The 24759-nt window shown below is 56.6% G+C and overlaps 1 protein-coding gene across 14 annotated transcripts in view; it reads right to left on the reverse strand.

Annotated features, from left to right (window-relative positions):
- Positions 1 to 16658, reverse strand: part of BIN1 (bridging integrator 1) — a 53795-nt gene extending 37137 nt beyond the window's left edge. For 13 of the 14 annotated variants that reach the window (XM_069463283.1, XM_069463119.1, XM_069462779.1 and 10 more), the window contains exon 1: positions 16373 to 16658. In XM_069463283.1, coding sequence (XP_069319384.1) covers positions 16373 to 16456 — 84 coding nt within the window. In that variant the 5' untranslated portion in view covers positions 16457 to 16658. The remainder of the gene's footprint in view (positions 1 to 16372) is intronic. The other variant, XM_069463028.1, reaches the window with a different exon arrangement.
- Between the last annotated feature and the right edge of the window lie 8101 nt (positions 16659 to 24759).

Consider the following 24759-nt stretch of genomic DNA (forward strand, 5'->3'; position numbering starts at 1 on the left):
GACAAGTGAGGGGCACCCAGAGATGTGAGGGTGGGATGTGGGGACACAATGGCCAGGAACCCTGGAGCAGCCAGGACCGACCCCACAGTCGGGCACCTGCTACACCCCATCCCCCACCCACCTGCCCCTCAGTTCCTCCCACTCCAGGTGAGCAGCTCAGGGTGGGGACCAGCTCAGGGCACCTAGTCTGGACAGCGGGCCAGGGACCCCTTCCGGTGGGGACGCTGCCAGGGCAGGAGGGACAGGTAGCAGGCCCCAGCTGCGCAACCCTGGGCAGGTAACTTCACCTCTCTGGTCTGTTTAGTCTAATTGGTAACACGAAGCCCAGAACTCTGTCAAGGGGCTTCAAGGAAGAAGCGTGACTGTGGAAGTAAGGGGGCCCGGCGAGGCCGCTGCCCCGACCCTGCCCTGGGGCCCCCCACGCCCAGCCCACATGGCGCCCCCGTCCTATGCCCAGTGCACCTGCCGCCGTGGCTCACGGGCTTCCCTGGCGCTCCTCGGGGAGAGCAGACACCACCGCCCCTTCCTCTCTCAGACCAAGCTCCCTCGGCAGCCTCCTCGCCCACAGCTCTGCAAGCCCCCACCTCATTTCCTCAAGGGGGCCCCCTGGGGACAAGGGCAAACCGTGAAAGGCTCATGGAAATCCACCAACAGCAGCTGAGACTCTCAGCCCCAGGAGGAGGAGCCCTCGGCGGACGCCCCACGGCCCTGTGCCAAGCCCACGCAGGGAGGGCACGGCCCCGGGATGTGAGGGACCCAGGGCGACCCTCTGGCCACTTTGGCCGAGCTGGGTGGGACCTGCTGAGGACAGCCTGTCTCCACATGCACGCACCCCACCCTTGGCCCTAGCCGTCCACCCACCTGTCCCTCCACACAAGTGTGGGTGCTATTCTCAGCCCAGGCTCCCGGACGCTGGCCATAAACAGGGGTGGAATCTGCTCCTCCAGCCCACCCACCTCCCACCCTCGCCACCTGCTTCCTGAGCTCGGTGGAGGAACAGCCTGTGCGGGGGAGGAGCAGCCCCAGCCAGGGCAGAGCTCCGGGCTGAGCCAGGGCGACAGCTCAGAGCCAGGCCAGGGGAGGGCGAAGGCCCCGCCAGCACCTCCCCGCCTTGGGGCCACGCCACATCTGGGCTGCGGGGGAGGGCAGTTGGCCACAGGTGGCTGGGCACCCCCACAATCTGCATCAGGAAGCCCTGGCTCCCCAGCCACGGCTGGCCCTTCACATCACCTCCTCCAGGCAGCCTTCTCTGACTCCACCCCAGGCCCGAGGGGCTCGCCTGCTCCTCTGGGCACGCTCAGCCCTTTGCGTGTCTGCTCCTGTCCAAGAAGCTCGACCTAAATGTGCAACCTGGTTATTTATTCATTAATCAGAATCCTCGGTTTCCACATGTGACACCGGAGATATGAAATGGTGCCTACCAGGGATAAAATATTCATTTATTTTAAACACATCACTGATATTATTTTGGATATTACTGTTGTCATTTTTGTTATTCAAAGGAGTGACTGCCCAGAGTCAGCTTCAAGCAGCACCCCCCAGGCCTGCCCACTGCCGCTCCGACAGGCACACCACGGCGGCACAGCAGCAGGGGGGGCCCTCGCCCCATCCCGGGGCCACTCCCAGGCCCTCCTCTGCCAGGTGTGGTGCGAACGGGCTTCCTGGCCTCCGACCTGGACTGCCCACCAAACCCAACACCTGTGAGGTGCCAAGGGACTCCCCACTCTGCAGATGGGTGAACAGTGGGCTGGGCTGGCTGGCTCCGGGTCCCCAGCACGGGAGGCTGGGCACCCCCAGCCCAGGACAGGACCTGCCTACCGCATTTGGCCTCAGATGGCAGAAGCCCAGGCTGGAAGAGAGGTCGGAAGGGAAACACGTGTGTGATCAACAGGTGCTCAGGTCAGGGTGGGGCCTGGGGAGGGGCTGGGAAGGAGACGTGAGAAGGGACAGGACAGGTGAGGGAGGTGTGTGGCAGCCTTGCCTTGCCCTGCCCTGCCCTGCCCTGCCCTGCCCTGCCCTGCCCTGCCCTGCCCTGCCCTGCCCCTGCCCTGCCCTGCCCTTCCCTGCCCCTGCCCTGCCCTGCCCTTCCCTGCCCCTGCCCTGCCCTGCCCTGCCCTGCCCTTCCCCTGCCCCTGCCTCTGCCCTGCCCTGCCCTGCCCTGCTCTGCCCCTGCCCCTACCCTGCCCCTACCCTACCCTGCCCTGTCCCTACACTGCCCCTACCCTGCCCTGCCCTTCCCCTGCCCCTACCCTACCCCTGCCCCTACCCTACCCTGCCCTGCCCTGCCCCTCCCCTGCCCTGCCCTTCCCCTGCCCCTACCCTACCCCTGCCCCTATCCTACCCTGCCCTGTCCCTACCCTGCCCCTACCCTACCCCTGCCCCTACCCCTACCCCTGCCCTGCCCTGTCCTTCCCCCACCCTGCCCTGCCCTGCCCTGCCCCCACCCTACCTGCCCTACCCTGCCCCTACCCTACCCTGCCCTGCCTTGACCAGCCCTTCCCCCACTCTGCCCTGCCCCTGCCCTGCCCTGCCCCTACCCTGCCCCTGCCCCTACCCTGCCCTGCCCTGCCTTGACCAGCCCTTCCCTCACTCTGCCCTGCCCCTGCCCTGCCCTGCCCCTACCCCTGCCCCTGCCCCTACCCTGCCCTGCCCTGCCTTGACCAGCCCTTCCCTCACTCTGCCCTGCCCCTGCCCTGCCCTGCCCCTACCCCTGCCCCTGCCCCTACTCTGCCCTGCCCTTATCCTACCCTGCCTCTGCCCTGCCCTACCCTACCCTGCCCTTCCCTACCCTGCCCTGCCCTATCTAATCCTGCCCTACCCTACCCTACCCTTGCCCTGCCCCTCCCCTCCCGTCCCCTTCCCTGCCCCTGCCCTACCCTACCCTGCCCTGCCCCTGGCCCTCTCCCACCCCTTCCCTGCCCCTGCCCTACCCTACCCTGCCCTGCCCCTGGCCCTCTCCCACCCCTTCCCTGCCCCTGCCCTACCCTACCCTGCCCTGCCCCTGGCCCTCTCCCACCCCTTCTCTGCCCCGGCCCCTGCCCTGCCGGGCCCTGGCAGATGCGCAATGCTCAGGGGAGCAGAGGGGCTTTCCAGGCTTGCTCCTGCTAACCCTGTCCCCTGCTGTGCGAGTGAGGGCAGGGGGAGTGGTCTGAGATAAATGTGGAGAGCAAGGGGGAAACCGAAGTGGGGGCCAGGGACGGCACTGTCCCCCACCCCCCCATGCCAGAGGTCAGTGCACAGTGGGACAAGGCGGGGTGCAGAGGGGTAGGGAGGGGACGGCCTGGCCCACCCGACTGCCTGTGTAACTCCAGCAGGTGCCAACCTTCTCCCGGCATGACTCAGGTCCTGCTGACTTCAGAGGGACGGGACGTCACAGGACTGGCAGGGCTCAGAGGGGCCGGCCACCGCCCAGCTACAGAGCTTCAGGGCTGCCACCCGGAGCTCCTGCCACCCGGAGCTCAGCCCTCCAGCCTGGCAGTGGCCCAGGGGTGATGCAGAGGCAGCCAGAAGCCTGTCACTAGCCTGCAGCCCAGGGCAGGTCACTGCCCTCCAGAGCGCGAAAGACCCTTCCATCTCAGACTTCACCCTCCTGCCTCACGGTCCCCCCAGCACCCTCTTCATCAGGAGAAATAATTCGACGGTGACGGGAGCTGAGCTCAGCGCTACTGATCTCTTAAAGAAAAAAAAGAAAAACAAAATCCCAGGAACGATCCAAAGGCGAGAGCAGACAGAAGCAGATGGGCAAGGCCCGGGGTACGGCCCCGGCACAGACCCGCGCCAGGCTGCACCTGGAGCCCGGCCCCGCACAGCGGTCGGGGCTGAGGACACAGTGCCCCCAGCTCTGAGCCGCGGCCTGTGGGCTCAAGGAGACACGCAGCCGCAGCAGCCCCTCTCCCTCTCCGCCCTCCTGCCTCCGCCCCAGGCGAGTCATGGGAACCAGCCCTCTCTTCCCCGCGGCCACCCCTCTCCTCCAAAGCCAGCCATGACCCCAGAAGGGCCACTCTCTTCCTCCTCCCTTCTCCCTTAAAGACCCCTAAGATTCCAGAGGGTCCTCCCTGCGCAGCACGCGGAGGCCAAGGACATCTGAGCAGACAGGCCCTGCTGGGCCCCGCATCTGTGCCGTGAGATCACAGCCTGTCGCCGGCTCCCACGTCCACACCGCCGTCCGCTCTCCATCAAGCCTCAGCACGGAAACAGACGGTCTTCCCTGGGTCTTCGGGTCTGCCCTTCCGAAGGCCCCCTGCCGTGTACGACTTTGATGACATGCACTCCTTGTGCTTTCCTCTTGTGAACCCAACTTCCTCCCAGGAGTGTCAGCCGTGACCCTTACGACAAGGAAGAGAGGTGTCACACACCTCTGTCCCTACAGCCTCTCTGGACAATGCCCTCCCCTCCTTCCTCCCCCCAGGGCCTCAGGCCCCACCCTCTGGATCCCAAGCTGGGCCTGGATTCCTCCACAGCTGGAGGGGCCAGGCCAGGCCTGGGCGGGAGGGGCACGCAGGGAGGGCAGCGGTGCAGCTGAACGCCCCACGCCGGCCTCCAGTGTCCCCAGCGTGAAACAGAGACACCTGTCCTCCTGTTCATTCCTCAGGGCAACCCTCCCATGTAGGATATTACCCATTTCAGGAATAGGAAAACTGAGGCTCGGAGGGAAAAAGTATCTTGCCTGAGGTCAAAGGGGTTACGAGGAGCAGAGCTGGGATTTGAACCTGGGCCGTGAGACTCAAGACTAATGCTCCTTCCCACGGCCACACTGTGTAAGGTGCCCTGCAGAGCCCTTCCCACCCTCCTTCCGGTCTCTCACTCCAATCCACCTGGCATTGCACGCCTACTATGTGCCAGGCGCCAGCAACACAGACACATGACAGGACTGGCCTCCCGCCTCCAAGACTGGGGTCCAGCAGGCAGGACTGTTGCCCCATTTTTGGAGGAGCACACGGAAGCCAGAGGGTTAAATAACGACCATCCCCTTCCATCACCCTGGCAGGGGAGGGACAGCAGGAGCACAAATCCCTCCCGCTACTGCCCATCTCTCTTCACGCATGGCTCTGAGCACAAGAATGGGGGCAGCCTCCCCTTTGCGGGCGCAGCGGGCAGGGTGACCCGCGAGTGAGATGGCACAAAGTCAGAGGCCGGCATCAGGTTCTGTCCTCACCGCTGAGCACAGGCCCCCGCCTGCTGACTCAGCTCTCCAGCCAGGCCCTGCAGCCCCACACCCCCTTCTCAGGGAGGCTCCCGCAGTCCGCCTGCGCCAGGCCAGCCTGGAACCAGCCCCTACCTGGCCCACCAGGTCCAGGCCGGTGCTGCCCCCAAAGTCCTCAGGAAGGGCCCAGAGCCCCCCTCGCTGGAGCCCCCCCCCCCAGGCCCACAATCCACCACCAGGACAGACTGCCTCACTGAGTCCTTGGGGGTACCGGGACACGATAAATAAACTCCTTGTTTATATGTCAGAAAAAGAACATTTGGGTCCTTCCCAGGTTCAGCAAATGCATCCAATTAATTGTGGATTCTGTTTCGCAGTTTAGGACAAGAGTCAGCGCATACTCCTGGCAATTAATTTGTCCTAAGTCCCCTCCCAAGCTGCCAACATCCCCTAGAATCCCCCCATCTCTTTCTTCGTGGGAGGTGGGAGGTGGGTGGTGGCAGGTGCAGCATCTGCGCCCAGCTCGCCCTGCACGGGGCTCCAGGGAGCGCAGGTCAGGCCAACTACATTCTCAAGTTCAACTCTCATCCCTGGGGTCCCAGGCCCTGCGCCCCTCCTCCCTTGTGGGTGGCTGGGAAATCCTGGGCAGTGTAAAACCCCCAAACACACACCAGGTGCTCCCTGACAAAGGCAGCCCCACACCGGTTTTCCTTGGAAGACACAGAAGGGCTCCCATTTGCGCTTTAATAGCACCTTCCAAGCTCCGGCCTCCTCCCTCCCACTGCCCAGACTCGGACTTGGCACCTGGGAAAGGCCAGCCTGGGGCCAAGGCTGAGGCCCAGCAGGGAGGAAATCCCAGACCTTCCCTGAGCCTCAGTGTTCTCATCTGCCAAATGTGCTCCTTCCCAGGGCACGGAGAGAAACAAACGCGAAGCAGCCATGGGTGGCTCTAGGTAAATCACAGAATGCAGCAGCGGAGCGGGAGGCCCTGCCCTCCCGACCACCCAGCAGGACCAGCTGCAGCCGGCCAGGATCCCTTGCAGGGCCCGGAAGTTCACCTGACTTCTCTGAGAGGGCAGCCTCAGCCTCCCCAGCTCCCAGGTGGGCACAGCTGAGGCTGGTGGCCAGGCCAGGGTGTGACCCGGGTCAAAGACTGTGCTCTTCTACTACATACCAGGCTCCTCCCATGAGTGAATGAATGAATGAATGAATGGTGAGAGACCCCTCCGTTTCCCCCAGCTCTGTGCCCCTCATCTGGCCCCCTCAAACTGCAGCCCCACCAGCACCCTCTGCCTTCCTCCCACCCCATTCAGTCAGGGTCTGGTCAGGGGAGCTCTGGCGTCCCCCGAGGGAGGTGAGAAGGTGAGACCACCACCTAATTTAGCCTTTTCAGCCTATACAGGAAAAAAAGAAAGGGGGGGGCGGAGCAGTACATGGCAGTTCAGTTTCAAGAAACCTGTCACAAGCACAGACAAGCTCAAAACACAAAACACAAGCTCGTGGGCCGCCGGGGCTTCCCTGAGATGCTCCCTGGGAACGAGCACACACCGCAGCCCACCCAGGCCCGGCATGCACCGTGTGCTTCCCCTTCACATCCTCCCCAGACCGCACAAGCCTTCAGGGCAGGAACTCTTGGCACCCTATTTACAGAGCAAAAAGCGGGGGCTCAGAGAGGGTAAGCAACTTGCCCAGGGCCACAGAGCAGGGGAGTGGCTGTAGGGGTGAATTCCTTCCTTTCTCTGAGGGTTAATCCCCTGAACTTTCTTCTTCCCTTTCCCCCACCTGCCAGTGGTCCTGGGGTCAGTTCAGCGCCCCATCCCCTATCACCCGCATCTGGCCCCCAACGTGGGCAGGGGGTGGGAAGGAGGGGGGCCCTTGAGGGGTCTCTCCCAGCCCTGGCCTCTCTGCACCAGGTCGGTCCCCAGGGCGAGCGGCAGGCGCAGGCTCACCCGGCTCAGGCATCTTGGCCACGGCCCCAGGGAGAGGGCAAGCTGAGCAAAGGGCCCAAAGAAAGTAGCAGCAGCTGTTGGAAAAAGGGGCCAGGCTGGCAAAGGCTCTTCTGTCACCCCACCCCTGCCAGGCCTAAAGCCCCGGCAACGCTCCTCCAGACACAGGCCCAGTGCAAACCTGCCCGCACCTCCATCCACACACCGGCGACCCTGTCGCCATTGGTGTTACCGTGCCCACTCCCCACCTGGCGGTCTGCACCTGGAGCCAGGGTCCCCACAGCCAACAGGACCACTCTACCTCAGAGGACCCTCCCTGGCTCTGGCCCAGGAGCAAAGAGACACCCCCCACCCATGGCCATCTGGGTCAGCGTCCTGGCCCAGCCCTCCAGGCAACAGGTCCAGCAGTGTCGGCCCCTCCTGATGTCACCTGCGCCCTGAAGCAGACAGAGATGCAGGTGTGTGCGCGACAGGGCAGGCACAGGATGTTGTTCACCAGCCCTTCCAGCAGTAGGTGTCACCGGCCCCTGTGACTCCAGCCCCGACTAGTGCACTCCGGGACGGCAGCCTGAGCCCCACCCGGCTCCCTGTGCCTCCCTGGGACTCCGGGACGGCAGCCTGAGCCCCACCCGGATCCTGTGCCTCCCTGGGACTCCGGGACGGCAGCCTGAGCCCCACCCAGATCCTGTGCCTCCCTGGGCATGGCTGGATTTTAACCTGGCCAAGCCCACTCCCTCCGGGGACTTGGGGCTCACGCCCTCACTCCCAGCCCAGGACGGTAAGGCACTGCGTCCTTGGCTGAGGCCAGACTGGGGGTCGGAAGAGTTCAGGGAACATCTGGGGAGGTGCAGAGCCCAGGGACCACGGGGAAATTGGCCTCTTGCAAAGGCCACGGGCTACATCTGGGTCTGGCCTGCACCCATCTTCTCAGATTCAGACCTCATCCCCCCTGCCACACACTCACACACTGGCCGGCCACCCTGAACAGCCACCGCTGCCAGAATTATCTCTCCCCACCCCATGACCTGCCTCCTTTGCCCTCTGCACTCAGCTCGGGTGTCACCTCCTCCAAGGAGACTTCCCAGACTGCAGAGGTCTGAGGGACAGCACCTCAGGCTCCAGTGCCTGCCCCACCCCCAGTCCTGGGCTTGGCCCCATGTGCGGCTGGGAGCTCCTTGAGAGCAGAGGCAGGTTTCTCCTCTCAGCACCTCAGCACCCTGACCCACAACCGCAGGCCACAAACGAGAATGACTAGGGGTGTAAGTAAGAAGGCAGCCTCTCCCTGTGTGAGCTGCAGGCTCCTCAGGAGCCCTGACTCCGTGTAAGAAGTTGGCCCATATAAAACAAGGACCGTATTTGTGGAGCCAGCAGGGGCGCCTCTGCAAAGGTGGCCTGGGGGCTCAGAGGACAGGAGGCCCGCAGTGCTCTAGCAGGCCTGAGTCTCTGCGTGGCCCCAGCAGGAGGAATCCTCTCCCCGCCCAGTGCGCGGCTGCTGACCGCGGCCGCCCACTCACTCCCATGATGGACCGGCTCAGCGCGGAAGACGCCGGGGGCCTCACACTGCAGAGGGGAGCCGTCTGCAGCCCGCAGCCCCTCAGCGGGGTCATGGTGGCCATGTGAGATGGGCACAGCATGGGGACACAAATGCCCACCCCCAGGGCACCACAGGGCAGTCCTCAGCTCCCCAAAGCCACTGTCCTCCCAGCTCCAAGGCCTGAAACTCCCTGCCCTATGCTGTGACCCCAATCCCACCCCATCTGCTGTTGCGCTCGGATCTGGGTCAGTGACTGGGGCCGAAGGTGCAGGCCCAGGAAGCAGAGGGGAGAGGCTTGGCAAAGAGCCAGCGAAATGTGTCTGAGGGCAGCAGCTTCCTGGCCCTGACAGTGACCTCTTTGGGCCACCAACTCACAATGACCCCCTCGGCCACGCTCTCCAGTACCTCTGCCGCCTGGAAGCTTCTCTTACGGGATACCCTCTGCAGCCGGCTGAGGCCAAGCTGTATTTGGCATCTGGCCTAAAAACAGGCAGGACTCCCGGGCAGGGCCCCGGCCAATCACAAGAACCCCGTTACTGTGCACCAAGCGCTACAGCCACCGGCTCAGGGTAGGCCCCGCCACAGCCCTAAGCAGTTCACTCATCACTTCACCGAGGGAGAAGGCGGGTGGCCTGGGGCAGGGTGGGATCTGCACCCTCCAGCCTAGCCCCAGCCTGCATCCTGCGGTCACAGCCATCTCTCTCCCACCCACCCTGCACCCTGGGACGCGGGGAGCCTCCGGGGCCTCTGCCAGCCATCAGCACTGTCTCCCGCTGCCTGAAGGACCCATGCATCCAGGCATGCAACAAATATGCACAGAGCACCTACTGGGTGCCAAGGTGAGGCGGCAGGTGCCATGGTGACCACAGTAGGCAGAACCCAGCTCTAGTGGAGCAGAAACGCATGGGCTTGCCTCAAGCCCTGAGCTAGGCCACAGGGGTGGCAGCCATGTGCCCAGAGCATGGGATGCCACACCAGGAAAAGTATTCCCTGTGTGCGTGTGCACGTGGGGTCAGCCACATGGCTATTTTCTCCCCAAGAACAACAAAAAACAACTAGTATTACCACTAGTATTACCATGTTGCATAAAAGAAACATTGTAGCAATGACAAAAACAAAAGTAGACAGGATACAATCTCAGAATGAGGAGTGTTCCTTCAGATGGAATAAATTGGATGTGGCTTTTATTACTTGGGAAAAACCACACACCACAGGGTCTTGTCTGTCCTCATTTGCATGCAAATCCCTGTCTCTGGACTTGCATCTGGAAACCCCAGGCCTTCCCATGGCCCCAGACTCCACCACACACCCCAAAGTGTAAGCCTAGATCCCAGGTGGGGCTGGGGAGCAGACAGGGACTCCAAATCCTGTTTAATGGGGGAGAGTCTTGGGGGCCAAAGTCTGTCACAGCGATGCCCTTCATCCTGACGCTCCGTCTCATTTGCTTGTCTCCCAGGCCTTCCCCCAGGCCAGCCCCACAGACTGACCACAGGGAGGTGGGCTAGTCACACCACCACTCGAGCCTCAGTTTCCTCCTTTGCTGGATGGGACCCAGTGCCCTCACCTGTTTGCAGCGAGGCAGGTATGCGGTGAAACTACGCCGTGATTAAGTCAGTATCTGGCAAAGGCTTCCCTCAGGACAGGAGGAGCCTGCCTTTCTCTGCTCAGCTCCCCAGCACTGACCCCGGTCAGCCCTTGGCATGTCCACGACCTTGTGGCCTCTTTAGGAGACGGCAGCCTCTCGGGGAGCCCAGCAGCCCGGGTGCCAGCCCCCCACGAGGCACACGCCTTCCACAGCAGAAGAGCAACAGGCTAACTCCTGCTAGTGAGCCCAGGTGGGAGCAGGACCTGGAGCCCCCCGGGCTGCCGCCTCCCTGCACACTCCCACTTCACCACAGCCCCAGTGGCAGCGACCACTGCCCGTATTTTGGACGGGGAAACTGAGGCTCAGAGAAGTGAGCATGACTTGAAGGGTAGGCATGTCTGGGGATGGACCCAGACCCAGCTCTTGAGAGCCTTCGTGGACTCCACGACACCACACTGCTACTGGGCGTGAAAATCTACAAGTGACCCCCCTACTCTAGGTCACCTTTCGTGCCTTCCTCCTCCTCTCTTTTAGCAGCTTCTCCAACCTCCCCCATCCCACCTCCTGGGCAGGAGCCCCTGCCCACCTGGCCCTGCACAAACACCCACTGAAGCTGCACATCTGCCCAGGCCTGCCCTGAGTCAGTGTAAAACTCATGTCCTTTTCTTTGTACTTTTAATCCCAAAAGGAGACTTGCCAGAGAGGTGGCTTCAGGAAAACACCGCATACCAGGGTGGCATCCAACAGAGACCAGCGCTGCCCACCTGCCTCTACCACTGGATCCTCCCGCTGGGTGAGCGCCTGCACCCCAACCCACGCCTGAGTCCTCACACCGGCGCCGGTCCCACACGGGACACACTCAGCCAGTCCCCACTGAGGAAACCGAAAGGCCACCTCCTGCTTCACTGCCCTTCTAACTACCTGCCACCGCAGTTGTGGGTTTCCCACTGTCTCCCACAGGGAGAATGTCAGCTCCAGGAGGGCAGGGGCTTGGTTTTGCTCCCCCGTGGCCCCAGTCCCTAGAACAGTGCCCAGGGAGGGATGGGTAAGCGAATGACATTGGCTGCATGGATAAGTGAATGAATAAGCAAACCCCAGTATCATTTTACTAATAGTGAAAAGGAAAGCCCAGGGACGGGGAAAAAACTTATGCAGGGTCGCAGAGTTTATGTGTAAGAGTCAAGACTCACCCCAAAACTATCTGATTCCTGGGTCCAAGCCCTCCACCCCTGTACACACACGCACCCACACACACACGCACAGTCACCGCCCCAGCACTGCGACAACATCATAAGCCTGATCAGCCCCAGGCTCAGCAGGGATTAGCTGTCTATAGAGGCCTGTAATGGACACTCCCAGGGACAGGGGCTGGGAAGAGGGGCCGTGGGAGGGAGGCTCCCTGTGCAGGCTGGTGTCGGTTCTGCCCCAGAGCCGGCATTTAGTGAGCACTTGCTACGTGCCAAGTACCTGCTGGAGGCTTTACTTTTCATAACACACATGTGAAAAGGAACCATTATTATCCTCATTTTATACCCGAAGAAACTGGGCTCAAGAAGGTCCTGCAGCCAGTCAGGGGACCCTGGAGCCCTCGAGCTCCCTGCTGTCCCTCCTGTAGCCATGTGAGGACAGAGGGCCTCACACGGAGGGTAGGACTCAGGGGTTCTGGAGCCTCAAGGACAGGAGCACCCTCCTCACTCCGTCCAATCTCACAGCCTGCAAGGAACCTGCTGGGCTGACTCTGCCAAGTCCAGGGTTAAGGGCCTGGTCAGATGCCAGGTGGGAAGGGAACCCTGACGGAGTGACCTGTGATGAAGGGATGGAGAAGAGTTCAGGCCTTTTCTGAGCATCCCTGGGGTACATGGATTTGCCCGGTGTTCATGACTTGATAAAACTGGCCCGAATCTACTGCCCAGCCACCCCTTGTCTTCAGAGACCCAGCGTCCTCAATGTCCTCACTGCCCCCTCACCCTGGCCCACACCTGTGCCTCCTGGAACACCTTCTCCTTCCCTGGCCATGCAGCCCAGTAAACCCCCCTCCACAGCCCCCCCTGGGCAAACAGCCTGTACCTGGCTTGGACCCTGCCATGAGCCACCAGACTGTACTGAAGCCACCCAGGGCCCTTGGGGACTTGGGGAAGTCTGGAGGCCATGCTTCCAACCTCCTCAGCCAAATGCCACGGAGCCCCAAACACACCTGGCCCATCCAGAGAGGATGCCCACTCAGGAGCCCCCTCCAGCGGGTGAGATGAACCATCTACACAAGTAACTCGGGCCCAGGGAGAAGTGCCCCAAGACTGGAGAGATGCGGGGAAAGCCTGGGCAAGCTCAGAGGGACAAGGCCCACAGCAGGGAGGCCCAGAGAGAGAGGAAAAGGCAAGATGGCCGGCGGGCAGGGAACAGGGAAGGGCCTCAGACACTCAAGGACAGAGATGGACACCAAGACAGAAGAGCAGGAATTACGGGTAGAGGGTGACAGCTTAGGCCTGGTGCCTGGGAAGGGGCAGGGCCCCTGCAAAGTCAGTGGCCTAGGTGGGAGGAGCCCATGGGCTCTGGGTAGGCTTCCAGCTCCATCTCCCAATGGCCCCAGATGCCGTTAAAGGGGCCACATGCACACACTCTTGGGTACAGCATGGCGACTCCCAAGGTTGTTGTGAGGAGGACAACCTTCGTGTACAGGCCTGGCCCCTACTGAGGAGGCTAAGGTGGCTACTGCGCCAGGAGACCTTGACCACACAGATGAGCATAGTGCAATTCATGGCTGTGTATCCAGGTCCTAGAAATTACCACCATCGCGCCCTCCTTTAGTGAGCATCTACTCGGCATGCCAGCGCGGTGCTGTGCACTGACAGCCTGGGCCCTTGCTGCTCCCAGCTGGCCCTCCCCACTGTCCAGCCTGCACCCCTCCCAGCAGGCTCAGGGCCCGCCAGGAGGGATGGACGGGGTGCACACTCCCACCCCCACCAGGGCCTTCCTCCCGTGCTCATCACCAGCCCCGCTCCGCCAGAGCAAGGTCAAGCTTCCCACTCCACCAGGACCCTCAGGCGGTGGGCTTCAAGGGCTGGAGGGCCAGATCCCGCCCCCTACCCCAACTGTCCTTCTTCCCAGCCACCCATCCCCCAAGGGGCCCAGCCTGCCAACCTCTAATCCTCTCAGTCATCTGACCCAGGCTCCACCCTAAATTGGCCTTGCCCAGCCACCCTTCTGAGGCCCAAAAATGGACACAGTCATTTATAGAGGGTCCGACAAGCCAAACGCAATGGGAAGATGACCTCATGGCACCCACAGGCCTGAGCTCCAGGCGCACACTGCGCACCCCAGGCACTCTGGGGGCAGCAGCTGGGGGCCAGCAGCAGTGGTGCTTCCACACCAGGGCCAGAGGCCACCAGACCTTACAAGACAAAGCTCTACACAGGCCAGAGTCACAGGCACCCTGCCTGAGACAGCATCTGGGGGCTCAGGCCAGGACGAGGCACCAGGAAAGTGTCCAGGTGGGATCTGATGGACGAGGGAAGGCACAGCAGCATGCAGGGCAAATCAGCGCGCCCATGGGCCTGCGTCAGGGCTCCCAAGCCAAGCCACCAAATACCCTTGTTTGCTCAGAAACATTCACTAGGACCCTACCGGGACATTCGGGCCAGATGAATGTCGTTGGTGCACATACATGGGTCTGCCCTGCCCTCAGGGAGCACCCAGACCAGTGGAGGAGACAGGCGGGTCAATAACCCAGGATCCATGGACAGGCAGAGGAGAGGCACTCCAGAGGACAGGCTGCCCTTGACCTCATTGTCACCCTTGGAGTCTGGATGTTTGGGCTGAGAAGGCATGTGGCAAGACTGGGGGAGAAGCAGAGAGGATGGCAGAGGGGGACCCTTCTTCCTACGCCAATACTCTCTGGGCCTTCCATCACAGCGCCTGCTGTCCTCGGTCAGGACATACCCACAGGGAAACTGGAACTGCCCCATTACTCACTGATTTAACTGAGGCAAGGTACGGACAATGGCGGGTCTGCCTACTGTAAGCCACTAGGTTCCGGGCCCAGTGACAAGGGGTACTGAACACCCCCCAACGATACTGTGTAGCAGCATCCAGGCTGTGACACAGACTCTGTGTGGCAGAAAGACAAACAGGAGAGGTTGGTGTGGGTTGAGGCGCCAGGCTTTCTGGGAGAAGGGCCTGCCACTAGGCCAAGAAGGGAGGGGAAAGCCACTTTCAGAGACTTAGCCAGGAGCCTTGGCTTCTGATGGGGGAGGGTCCCTAACTAGTCTCCAGCAGGCAGAGAGCAGCTGCAGCACTAAGCAACTCCAGTCCCATAAAGCCCAGGCTTGGGCAAGGCCAGCTGTTGGCCGAGACCAGCATCCATGGCTGACCAGCTGTCAGCCAACTGCCCACCGCCACAGAACAGGGGCCGAGAGAGAGGGCTGGCAGCTCAGCGGGTCAGTGATACACAGCCCATGCCTACTGCCCCTAGAATTACATCAAAGATGCTGCTGCAGAGAAAAGGTAGCCAGGGCAAAGGAGACACACCAAGAGCAACGGGGAGCCAGGAAGGAGCCAGACACCAGTAGGGTGGGGGCAGGGAACTTGTCTCAGCTAACCCAGGGCTTCCCATTCATCTCCCTGGCTCCTTAGGGGAAGGCAGCAGGCTCAGGGCCCCCCCCCCCCCCCCCAATGGATTACCCAGTCATGGGGTGGGGAGGGCAAGGGTAGCTACATCTGTGCTGGCCACCCCCCTAACCTGGGTGATTCAAGTCTTCCCAGCCCCCAACCAGCTATGCCTGGGGGCTCTAATCCCTCTTCCTCCTCCTCTCCTGGGGAGAGGGCAAGCTGGGTCTGGCCAGACCTGGAGCTTGGCTGAGAGCCCTTCCCTCAGTGCACACGCGCCCACCTCCCTAGCCAGGACCCACAAGGATAAGCAGTAGGACTCTGACGGAGGTGCAAGGGAAGCTCTAGCCGCGCCCCCCCCCCCGTGTCACGTGGCTGCATCCTTAGGGAGCCCCCAGGTCTCAGCTGCAAAAGTCATTGTTTATAACAGCCACAAGGCCTGGCAGGGAAAGGCCGGCCTGTCCCTGGGTCCCCATCCAGTGGGCGTCCGTGCGAGGGGTTGGAGAGGGGGCAGGCCCCACCGCGCAGCACTGGGGGCCCACCCGGGCAGAAACACGGATTCTGCAATCTCAGATTTCAGAGTCGGAGTCGGCAGGGGAAGTGGCGTCAGCAGCTGGCGTGATCCAATTCAATAAACCAGAGGTGGCTTGGGACAGAAAGCGGACAGGGGCAGACCCCCGCCCCCAATCCCTGCATTTCCTGCTCATTCAGGGTGCCCCGGGAAGACCGACTCCATCCCCCACTCCAGCCAGACGCTTTCCAGCAGGAGGGCTCGGGTTTCCTGCGGCGCCCTCCGCGCCCCTCCTCCAGGCCGGCTCCCCACCAGGGCCATGGTCCCCCAAAGCCAGCGCCGCCACCCCCTTCTCAGCCGCCGAAAACGCTAAGCCCCTGCTGCGGTGAGAGCACCTCCTCAAGGGGTGCGCAGCCCTCTGCCGTGGCGGGCCGGGCCGGTCCTCCAGGCCGCAGGCACCGCTCGGGAAAGGAAACCAGATCCCTCCTTCAGCCCGCGGTGAACGCCAGCGGAGAGGCTGTGGGAAGGAGGGAACAGCGGGTGCCGGCGCGGGAAGCCGCCTCGGGAGTCTAGGGCTGGAGTGGCCCCGGGGGGCCGGGGGGACAGACTCTCTCTCTCTCCCCAAGCGCCGGCACCGCCCGGATTGCCTGCGTGGGCCTGAAGAGCTGGGTCGCCACCTGGCCTCCTGGCCTCCCAGCCTCCGGCCCTCGGCCTCCAAAGCGGGGTGAGCCTGGACCGCGCGCCCCAAGAGCCCAGAGCGTGGGCCGCCACTTCTCTGCAGACAAGCGGCGAAGGTACAAAGCGGCCAGACGAAGGGAGCGAGGGGACAGCGGCGCCCTCTCCTGCCCCAGCCGGGGGTGAAGACACAGAGGACGAGGGCTCCAGGGGCACGGGAGTGGAGGGGCGCAGCCTGTGGTCCCCTCCGAGGCCTTCGGAAGCTCTCGTCTGGAGGTGACAGCGCCCAATCCCGGTGAGGACCGGCCCCCGGGGACGGAGGGTGGAGGGACAAGTGGCGGGGATGGCGCGGCGGCTGGGGCTCCGACTTGCTCACCTTCTCCTGCGCGCGGGTGAGCTTCTTTTGCACGTTGCTGGCGATCTTTCCCGCCGTCACCCCCTTGCTGCCCATCTCTGCCATCGCGGCGCGGGCCTCGCCCGGAGGCGGGCGCCGATCTCGCGCGGGGAGGCTGTGCGCGCCGCGCTCCCAGCCCCCAGCCCCGCCGCGCGTCCAGCCCGGCTCCCTCTCCACGCCGCGCACCACACGGCGGAGCCAACTGGCGGAGGCGGAGCGTGAGCCGGGCCGGCGAGCGAGCGAGCGAGCGAGCGACGCGGGGACGGAGCGAGGGGGAGGGACGAGGGGCCGGGCCTCGGGCAGCGGTCAGCGCCCCCGTCCGCCCCCTCCAGACGAGGCACTACCTTTTAAAGGGCCACTCCGGGCGCCCAGACCTTAAGGTCCGCGAGAAGGGAGGGGCACGCGCGGGTGCTTGGGGCTGCGTGGAGAGGGACACCCCGGACGCTCGGGCGACACCGCCCAGGGGCGGGACTAAAACGACTGTCCTGGGTCCAGCGCTGCCGGGGGGCTGGCGCCTTGGTGTCCCTCCCGAGCAGTCGCTATCCTGCCACCCAGGAAAGGAGGCCAGGTGCTTGCGACAATCAAAGATTAAAGTGTGCGGTTGGGCCGGGCGCGGTGGCTCACGCCTGTAATCCTAGCACTCTGGGAGGCCGAGGTGGGTGGATCGTTTGAGCTCAGGAGTTCAAGACCAGCCTGAGCAAGAGCGAGGCCCCGTCTCTACTAAAAAAAAAAGAAAAAGAAAAAAGAAAAAGAAAAAAAGAAGAAAATTAGCTAGACAACTAAAAATATATCTAGAAAAAATTAGCCGGGCATGGTGGCGCATGCCTGTAGTCCCAGCTACCTGGGAGGCTGAGGCAGGAGGATCGCTTGAGTCCAGGAGTTTGAGGTTGCTGTGAGCTAGGCTGATGCCACGGCACTCACTCTAGCCTGGGCAACACAGCCAGACTCTGTCTCAAAAAAAAAAAAAAAAAAAAAAAAAGTGTGCGGTTGGTGCGGGGCCCTCTATAGAGGAGCCCCTCTCCTTCCCGGGCTCACCTCCAGCCGGGTGCCTGGGTGGCCACCTGGGTTCTCTGGGCGCCTCCGAGATGTCTCCACACCCCTGCCGGCAGAGCCTAGTCCAGTGCCCACCAGGCACTCGGCCTTCCAGTTTGTTAACAATTTATTAAAATAACAACCACCTAACGTTACTGAGCGCTCACTGCGTGCCAGGTAGCTTGACGGGCATTATCTCACTCAGTCTCCCCGACAGCCCTGTGAGGTAGGTGTTGTTATTATTCCCATTTTACAAATGAGACATCGTGGGACCAGATCTCTAACTCTCCGTCCTACGTTCTCCACCACTGTTCGCTGGCTTGACTCCTAGCCGGTGCAGGAAAGAAAATGATCAATGATAGTCTTCACAGGGAAAATAAGGTTATTGTTAACCGGCTTTGCCAACCAATCAATGACACCATCATAAGTCTGCTGATACCCAGCCCTGACCCATCCCAAAACATGTCAGGGCTGTAGCACTCTGCTGCCCTAGAGGTCAGGGCCTGGCTCTGGAAGTTTCTCAGGAACTGTGGGCTTGTTGAACAGAGTGAGTCCTGCAGAGGAGGCCTGGGCATGACCAGGGCTGGTGCAGGCAGAGGAGCAGGAATGGAAGATTCAGCCTGGGTTCACACAGCCGCTCTCTTCCCCTCCTGCACTTTCTTTGGCTCCTCTGGGTTCTTCTGTCACCACTCAGCACCACCATGATGTGAATCTGTCCTCCTTCCTGGCCTATTATGACAGTTGTCCCTTGGTACCTACCGGGGGCGGGGGGGTGGCTGGTTCAAGGACCCCTGTGGATATCAAAATCCACAGATGTTCAAGTCCCTGATAGAAAATGCTGTAGTATTTGCATATATCCTACACACATCGTCCTGTTTACTTTAAATCATGTCTGGTTTACTTATAATACCTAATACAATGTAAATGCTATGTAAATAGTGGTTATACTGTATTGTTTTATCTGTATTATTTTATTGTTGTATTTCTTTTTCTGAATATTTTCAATCCACAGTCGCTTGGATCTGTGGGTACCCAACCAGCAGATACAGGGGCTGACTAAATTCCTATTCTGCAGAAAGACAGGCTGTATCACTGCTAAAGGTCACACACTGCAAATGACAAGCAGAGATCCAGCCCCAGGCTTCCTGCACCAGACCTAAAACCACATGAGTTAAAAGCATTTGTCAAAATTATTGTTATAAATTCATGCCTGATTTGTGAGTCACAAAAGCAAAACCTAAACAGCCTTGGTTTCTAAAGCAGCCTTCTCCTAAATGCTCAACATTCGTCTCCTTCCTAATTTTACGTTTGTTGTTTTTCTGACCATTCTCTGAAAGCGATTCTTCCAACACTCCCCTGAGGAAAGGAGGAAAGGAGCAGAAGCCAAATCCTATTACAGTCAGCCCCCAGGGAACAGTGGGAGATTCTGCTTCACTGGACTTCGGTGTTTCAAAACATCACTTGACAGAGAAATTGGGAGCAATGGGAATGTTCATCAGCGCGATGGGGTCAGCCACGACAGCACGACGACAGGAGCGGTCATTAAGGAATCATTTAAAACAACCATTACAGAGATTACGTAGCAATATGAAAACAATGCTTATGGCATAATTATGAGCAAAAAGGGGGAGATAGGAAATTGTACATGCACCACCCTTGCAACCACATAAAAATAAATTAAAAGCTCATGATCAAAGACTTGAAAGTACAATGCATAAAGTAGATGTGTTAGGGTCAGTGCGTTCTGACTGATCTTTTTCCCTTAATTTCCTAAATATTCTATAATATGACATAACACCTTCATAAAAAGAACCACCGCTCTATTTTGAAAGAAGGTGATTCTTTATCTGATCTCTACATTGGAAAGCCTTTTCTAAACACAAAAGCATTGGAGGATACATTGAAATTTAAAAATGCTTGTTTTGAGGTACATAAAAATGTATTTTTGAACTTCAAAAAATATCATCAAAACATAAGATAAAAGTTTGGAAAGAAATGTTCCAAAAATGTTAGTTCAAGTTCAAGGGATAGAATGTTGAAGATTTTTACTTTCTTCTTTATATGTGACTTTTTTTTACCATGAGCCCATTTTTTTAAATTATTATGGGTACATAGTAGTTGTATGTATTTATAGGGTACATGTGATGTTTTGATATAAGCGTACAATATGAATTAATCAAATCAGGGCAATTGGGGCATCCATCACCTCAGGCATTTAGCATTTCTTTGTGTTAGGAACATTCCAATTAATAGCTCTTTCAGTTATTTTGAAGTATACCCTAACTTGTTGATTATAGTCACTTTGTTGTGCTATCAAATGTTGTTCATTCTAACTATATTTTTGCACCCATTAACCATCCCTATTCTACCCCCCCCCCGCCACCCTTCCCACCCTGTAGTAGCTGTCATTTTACTCCCTGTCTCCATGAGATCAATTGTTTTTAATATTTATCTCCCACATATGAGAACATGCAAAATTTGTCTTTTTGTGTTTATTTCATTTATGATAATGTTCTCCAGTTCCATCCATGTTGTTGCAAATGGCAGGATTTCATTCTTTTCATGGCTGTATAATATTCCATTGTGTACATGTGCCACAATTTCTTTATCCACTCATTCATTGATGAACACTTAGGTTAATTCAATATCTTGGCTATTGTGAATAGTGCTACAGTAAAATGGGAGTGCAGATATCTTTTCGATATACTGAATTCCCATCCTTTGGATATATGCCCAGCAGTGGGATTGCTGGGTCATATGAAGGTTCTATTTTTAGTTTTTTGATAAACTTCCATACTGTTTTCCATAGTGGTTGCACCAATTTTACATGTTGACAAGCCATGTGTACAAGGGTTCCCCATTCTCCACATCCTTGCTCCATTATTTTATTTATCAGGAAAAAAAAGCTATTTCCATTTGAAAAATAAGTTTGACACAAAAAATTAACCTATAAAAATTGAGAAAAATATTTTTGAAAATAAAATAGAACTCTTACAAATTCATAAGGAAAACAGTAAGATCCCAATATAAATGGGCAAATAAATGGCACAAATGGATAGTTCACAAAGTTGGATATTCAAATAATCAATAAATAAGTTTTAAAAGTTCGGCCTTACTAGGAAAAAAGACATGTTCATTAAATCAGTGAGATACCATTTCTGTCCCCAATTTCATCAAATCAACAAATTGTCTTTTAAATTATGTTACTTAATAAAACCAGAAAGACAGAAACCCCCATGTACTACTTCTAAGAGTGTAAACAGATACAAAATTCCTGGAAAGCAATCTTGTAATAGAATAAGAATCACCAAAATATCCATATTCTTCAAGCCTATAATTCAAAGTCTAGGAAATAGTTCAAAAATTTAGCAAAGCTTTAACTACACAGACATTCATAACATTATTTATAATAGTGCAAAACTGAAAACATCCTAAATATTACCACCTGAATGCTGAATGATTAACTAAGCTATGGTATGGCTACACATGATATGTTTACCAAAACAATAATGTTCTTGAAATTTTTTGTGATGGGGAAATGTGATATTAATAGAATAATGCAATATTAAATTAAGTAAACAGTATAGTGCCAGCCACTATCCAAAATGTGACTGATATCTCTGGCTGGAGCAACTTGGGGTAAGGTTGTTTCTTTTTTTGCAGCTTCTTCCTTTTTTATTTTCCAAATTTTGTACATATGTTATTTCTGTCATCAGAAGAATTGCTACTAAAAAGACAAATTGAAATGAGGAAACTGTCCCCTGGGGTAGTTGGGGAACTGCAACATGCAAAAGAGAAAGAGAAAGCAGAGAGGCAGAGGGTGTGTGCTGTGCACGCCAACTGTGAGAGCCGGAGAAACCTTGTTTGTTTATTTCCTTGTTTTAAATAGACTTTCATTCATAGAGCAGTTTTAAGGTCATAGCAAAACTGAGCAGAAGGCACAGAGATCTCCCACATACGCCCTGCCCCACACGCTCAGCCTCCTTCACCACCACCGTCCCCCACCGGAGTGGTACATTGTTCCAATCCGCGACCCCACAGGAGGGCTCACTCTGGTGTTGCACATTTCGTGGGTTTGGACAGATGTATAATGACCTGGATCTACTATCCTAGTATCATATTCTACTTAGACCAGTTTCGCTGTCCTAAGAGTCCTCTGTGCTCCATCTGTTTGTCCTTCCCTCCATCCCCAACCTCTGGCAACCACTGAGCTTTTTACTGTCGCCATAGTTTTGCCTTTTCTAGAATGTCGTATAGTTGGAATTATACAGTATGTAGCCTTTTCAGACTAACGTCTTTCACTTAGTAATATTCATTTAAGTTTTCTCCTTGTGTTTTTGTGGCTTGATAGCACGTTTCCTTTTGGTACTGTGTAATATTCCAGTGTCTGGATATACCACAGTTTCTGTACCCATTCATGCACTGAAGGATATCTTGGTTGCTTCCAGGTTTGGGCAAGCTTTACTCATAACTGCTTGCCCATGGAAAGATGGAAAGATGGGGAGAGAGGGAGAAACAGAGACAGAGAAGCAGAATCAATGATATTGCTTGAGTACTTGGTCCCAGGGACTCCTGAATCCTACCCACTCCCACCTCCAACTACCCACCTACACCAACCCAGTACATTCTTTTCTTGCTAAAGCCAATCTGAGGTCACTTGCAATCGGAAGAGTCATGACTAATATACCACTGTCATAATAAAGCCCTGAGAGGCAACCCTGAGGCATCCCTCGCACTCTAGGTATCTCCAGGTCAGTCTGTCCTGAGTGCCTCTGCCCGGCCCGTTTGCATCAGTATGGAGTGTAACTGGGACAGCTTTGAGTGAAAGAGGAAAGAAATAATTCCACCTGGGTAGCAGGTGTGCACCAGGATGTCCTGGGCAAACCTGTACATATGAGTAGCTAGGTTAAGAGGCAGGAGTTAAGAATAATGTTGGGAAAAGAGGCTAAGGATGTACAGTACATGTCTGTGCCTGGGCTGGTGCTGACACTGACCTCTGTCCAGCCTCCCCAGGCCTGTCCGGCTTTCCTTGAGGCAATCCCTGCAGAGATGAGAGGGAAACCTAGAGAACCCTCTGAAAGCACCTGTCCCTGGTCTCCCAAACCTGCTGACCCAGATGTTCAGATCCAATTTAACCAGGCCCTGCAGCAGGGGCCCGTGGAATGGGCCAGGGACTAGATCACCGACTAACTCCGGGCTATTAGCAAGGCCTCCAGCAATAAGTAAACCAGTTACTTCCCTTTGCCACCACCAAATGAAGTCTCCGAGAGCAAGCCATTTTTCAAGATTGTCAGCTTGCTTGTGTTTCTCCTCCATACCTTTAAACTTGGTTGACCCCTGTGTGGTCTATGATATGGCTAAAAATTGGTAGATTGAGATGACATCAACCATAACACAGGTGTTGTCGGTATTAGCCCTGCGGTCTTGGGCCAGTCCCTGCCTGTGCTCTGAACGGGAGCAGTAGCACTCACCAGGAGAGGCTGACGGAGGGTTAGAGGTACAATAGGCAGCCCTGGCCCAGTCCTGACCGGCCTTGGTGAAGGTGGATACTGCTATGACCCCCAGGCTCGTAGTTAGTCTGACGTGTGGCGCTCATTGCTGGTGAGACAGGGCTGACCTTTGCCAGCTTTACAGACAGGTAAATACAGGTGCAGAAAAGCAAACAGCCCTTTGCCCAGCGCGCCTTCTGTGATAGATCCCTGCTTAGTTCCTACACAGTGAGGGTCCAGGCTTTGGGAATGCTCACTGGAAAGTTACTGTAATTATCTTCTATGATCTATGAAAGAAAAGGTCTTACAGAGCAGAGTGTAGTGATAAGATTGTGCATGTACATTTTTAAGCATTTCTAAAGTTTCCTTATCTATAAACAAACTACCAAGCTGTGGAACTACTAAGAGAACTGGCCAGTTCCTTGAAACTGAGTTTCATTTACAAGTTACTAGGTGCCCTTTCGGAAGGCAGTTTCGGGCTGTATAACCAAGGCCTTACAAACATTTGCATCCTACCCTGCGTCTGAGAGTCTGTCTTTACAACATGGGTATAGGTACAATGATGTTCGACACAACAGGTCAAATAGTGAAAAGTTGGAAACAACCTAAATGTCCAAGTATGGGCTGGTTAAATAAGCTAATGGCTACATTTTAGTCTGTCCGTACAGTTGACCCTTAAAGAACAGGGGTTTGAACTTTAGCGGGTCCACTCATGCTCAGATTTCCTTCTGCCTCTGCCCCCCGCCCCCCACCGAGACAAAATCAACCCCTCCTCCGCAACATGAAGATGATGAGGATAAAGACCTTTATGATGATCCACTTCCACTAAATGAATAGTAAATATATTTTCTCTGCCTTATGATTTTCTTAATAACATTTTCTTTTCTCTAGTTTATTGTAAGAACATAGTATATAATACATATGGTATACAAAATATGCATTAACTGATTGTTTATGTTCTGGTCAACAGTAGACTATTAGTAGTTAAGTTTTAGGGGAGTCAAAAGTTATACACCAGTTTTCAACTGCTCAAGGGGTCAGTGCCCAACCCTCACACTGATCAAAGGTCAACTGTATTTTGAATAGTAGGACACCATTAAAAATCGATAAATAGGACTGTACAATTTAAAAAGCCTGCTCTTCCAAACTTACCATCATGAAAATGAGGAGATAATCCACTCAGGTAAAACTATTTGTGGTACATGTATTTAACAAAGGACTTGTATCCAGAATATATAAAGAATTGTGGTGACTCAATAATAAGAAGGCAAACAGCATATCTAAACAACAATAATAATAATAAACAGTCAAAGGATTTGAAGAAATCCTTCACCAAATAAGATATACAAGTAGCAATAAGCACATAGAAGATGCTCAACTTTACTGGTCTTTAGGGAAATGCAAAATGAACCACAAAGAGCTAGCACCACACACTCACAAAATGGTCAGAATTAAAAAGACTGACAACAGCAGCAAGAACGTGGAGCAACTGGAACTCTGCCCAAAGCCATTCTCCCCTTACAGCAGACGCCTCCTTCTTTCTTCATGAGGAATTTTTCTTTTTCTTTGTATCTTTTCATCTTACATCCTCTTCTACCTAAGTTCATCATGTATATCTGAAATCTAACTGGGCCCAGGTGAGTGTCTTACCCCTGAGTGGCCCTGTGGCTGCGACTAAGCACCCGGCTGGAGAGGGCTCCCCAAGTCCAGAGCCGACCTGGCCATCTCAGCCTTGCCCAGACAGGCCTCTGATACTTACAGGGCTTTGAATATGTCCTTCGTAAAGCCATGTGCACACGTGTCTGATTTGCCCAACTCTCCTCCTCTCATTTCTTCACCTGGTCACCC

Source organism: Eulemur rufifrons, chromosome 1 (assembly GCF_041146395.1).
Source record: "Eulemur rufifrons isolate Redbay chromosome 1, OSU_ERuf_1, whole genome shotgun sequence".
Taxonomy (NCBI): domain Eukaryota; kingdom Metazoa; phylum Chordata; class Mammalia; order Primates; family Lemuridae; genus Eulemur; species Eulemur rufifrons.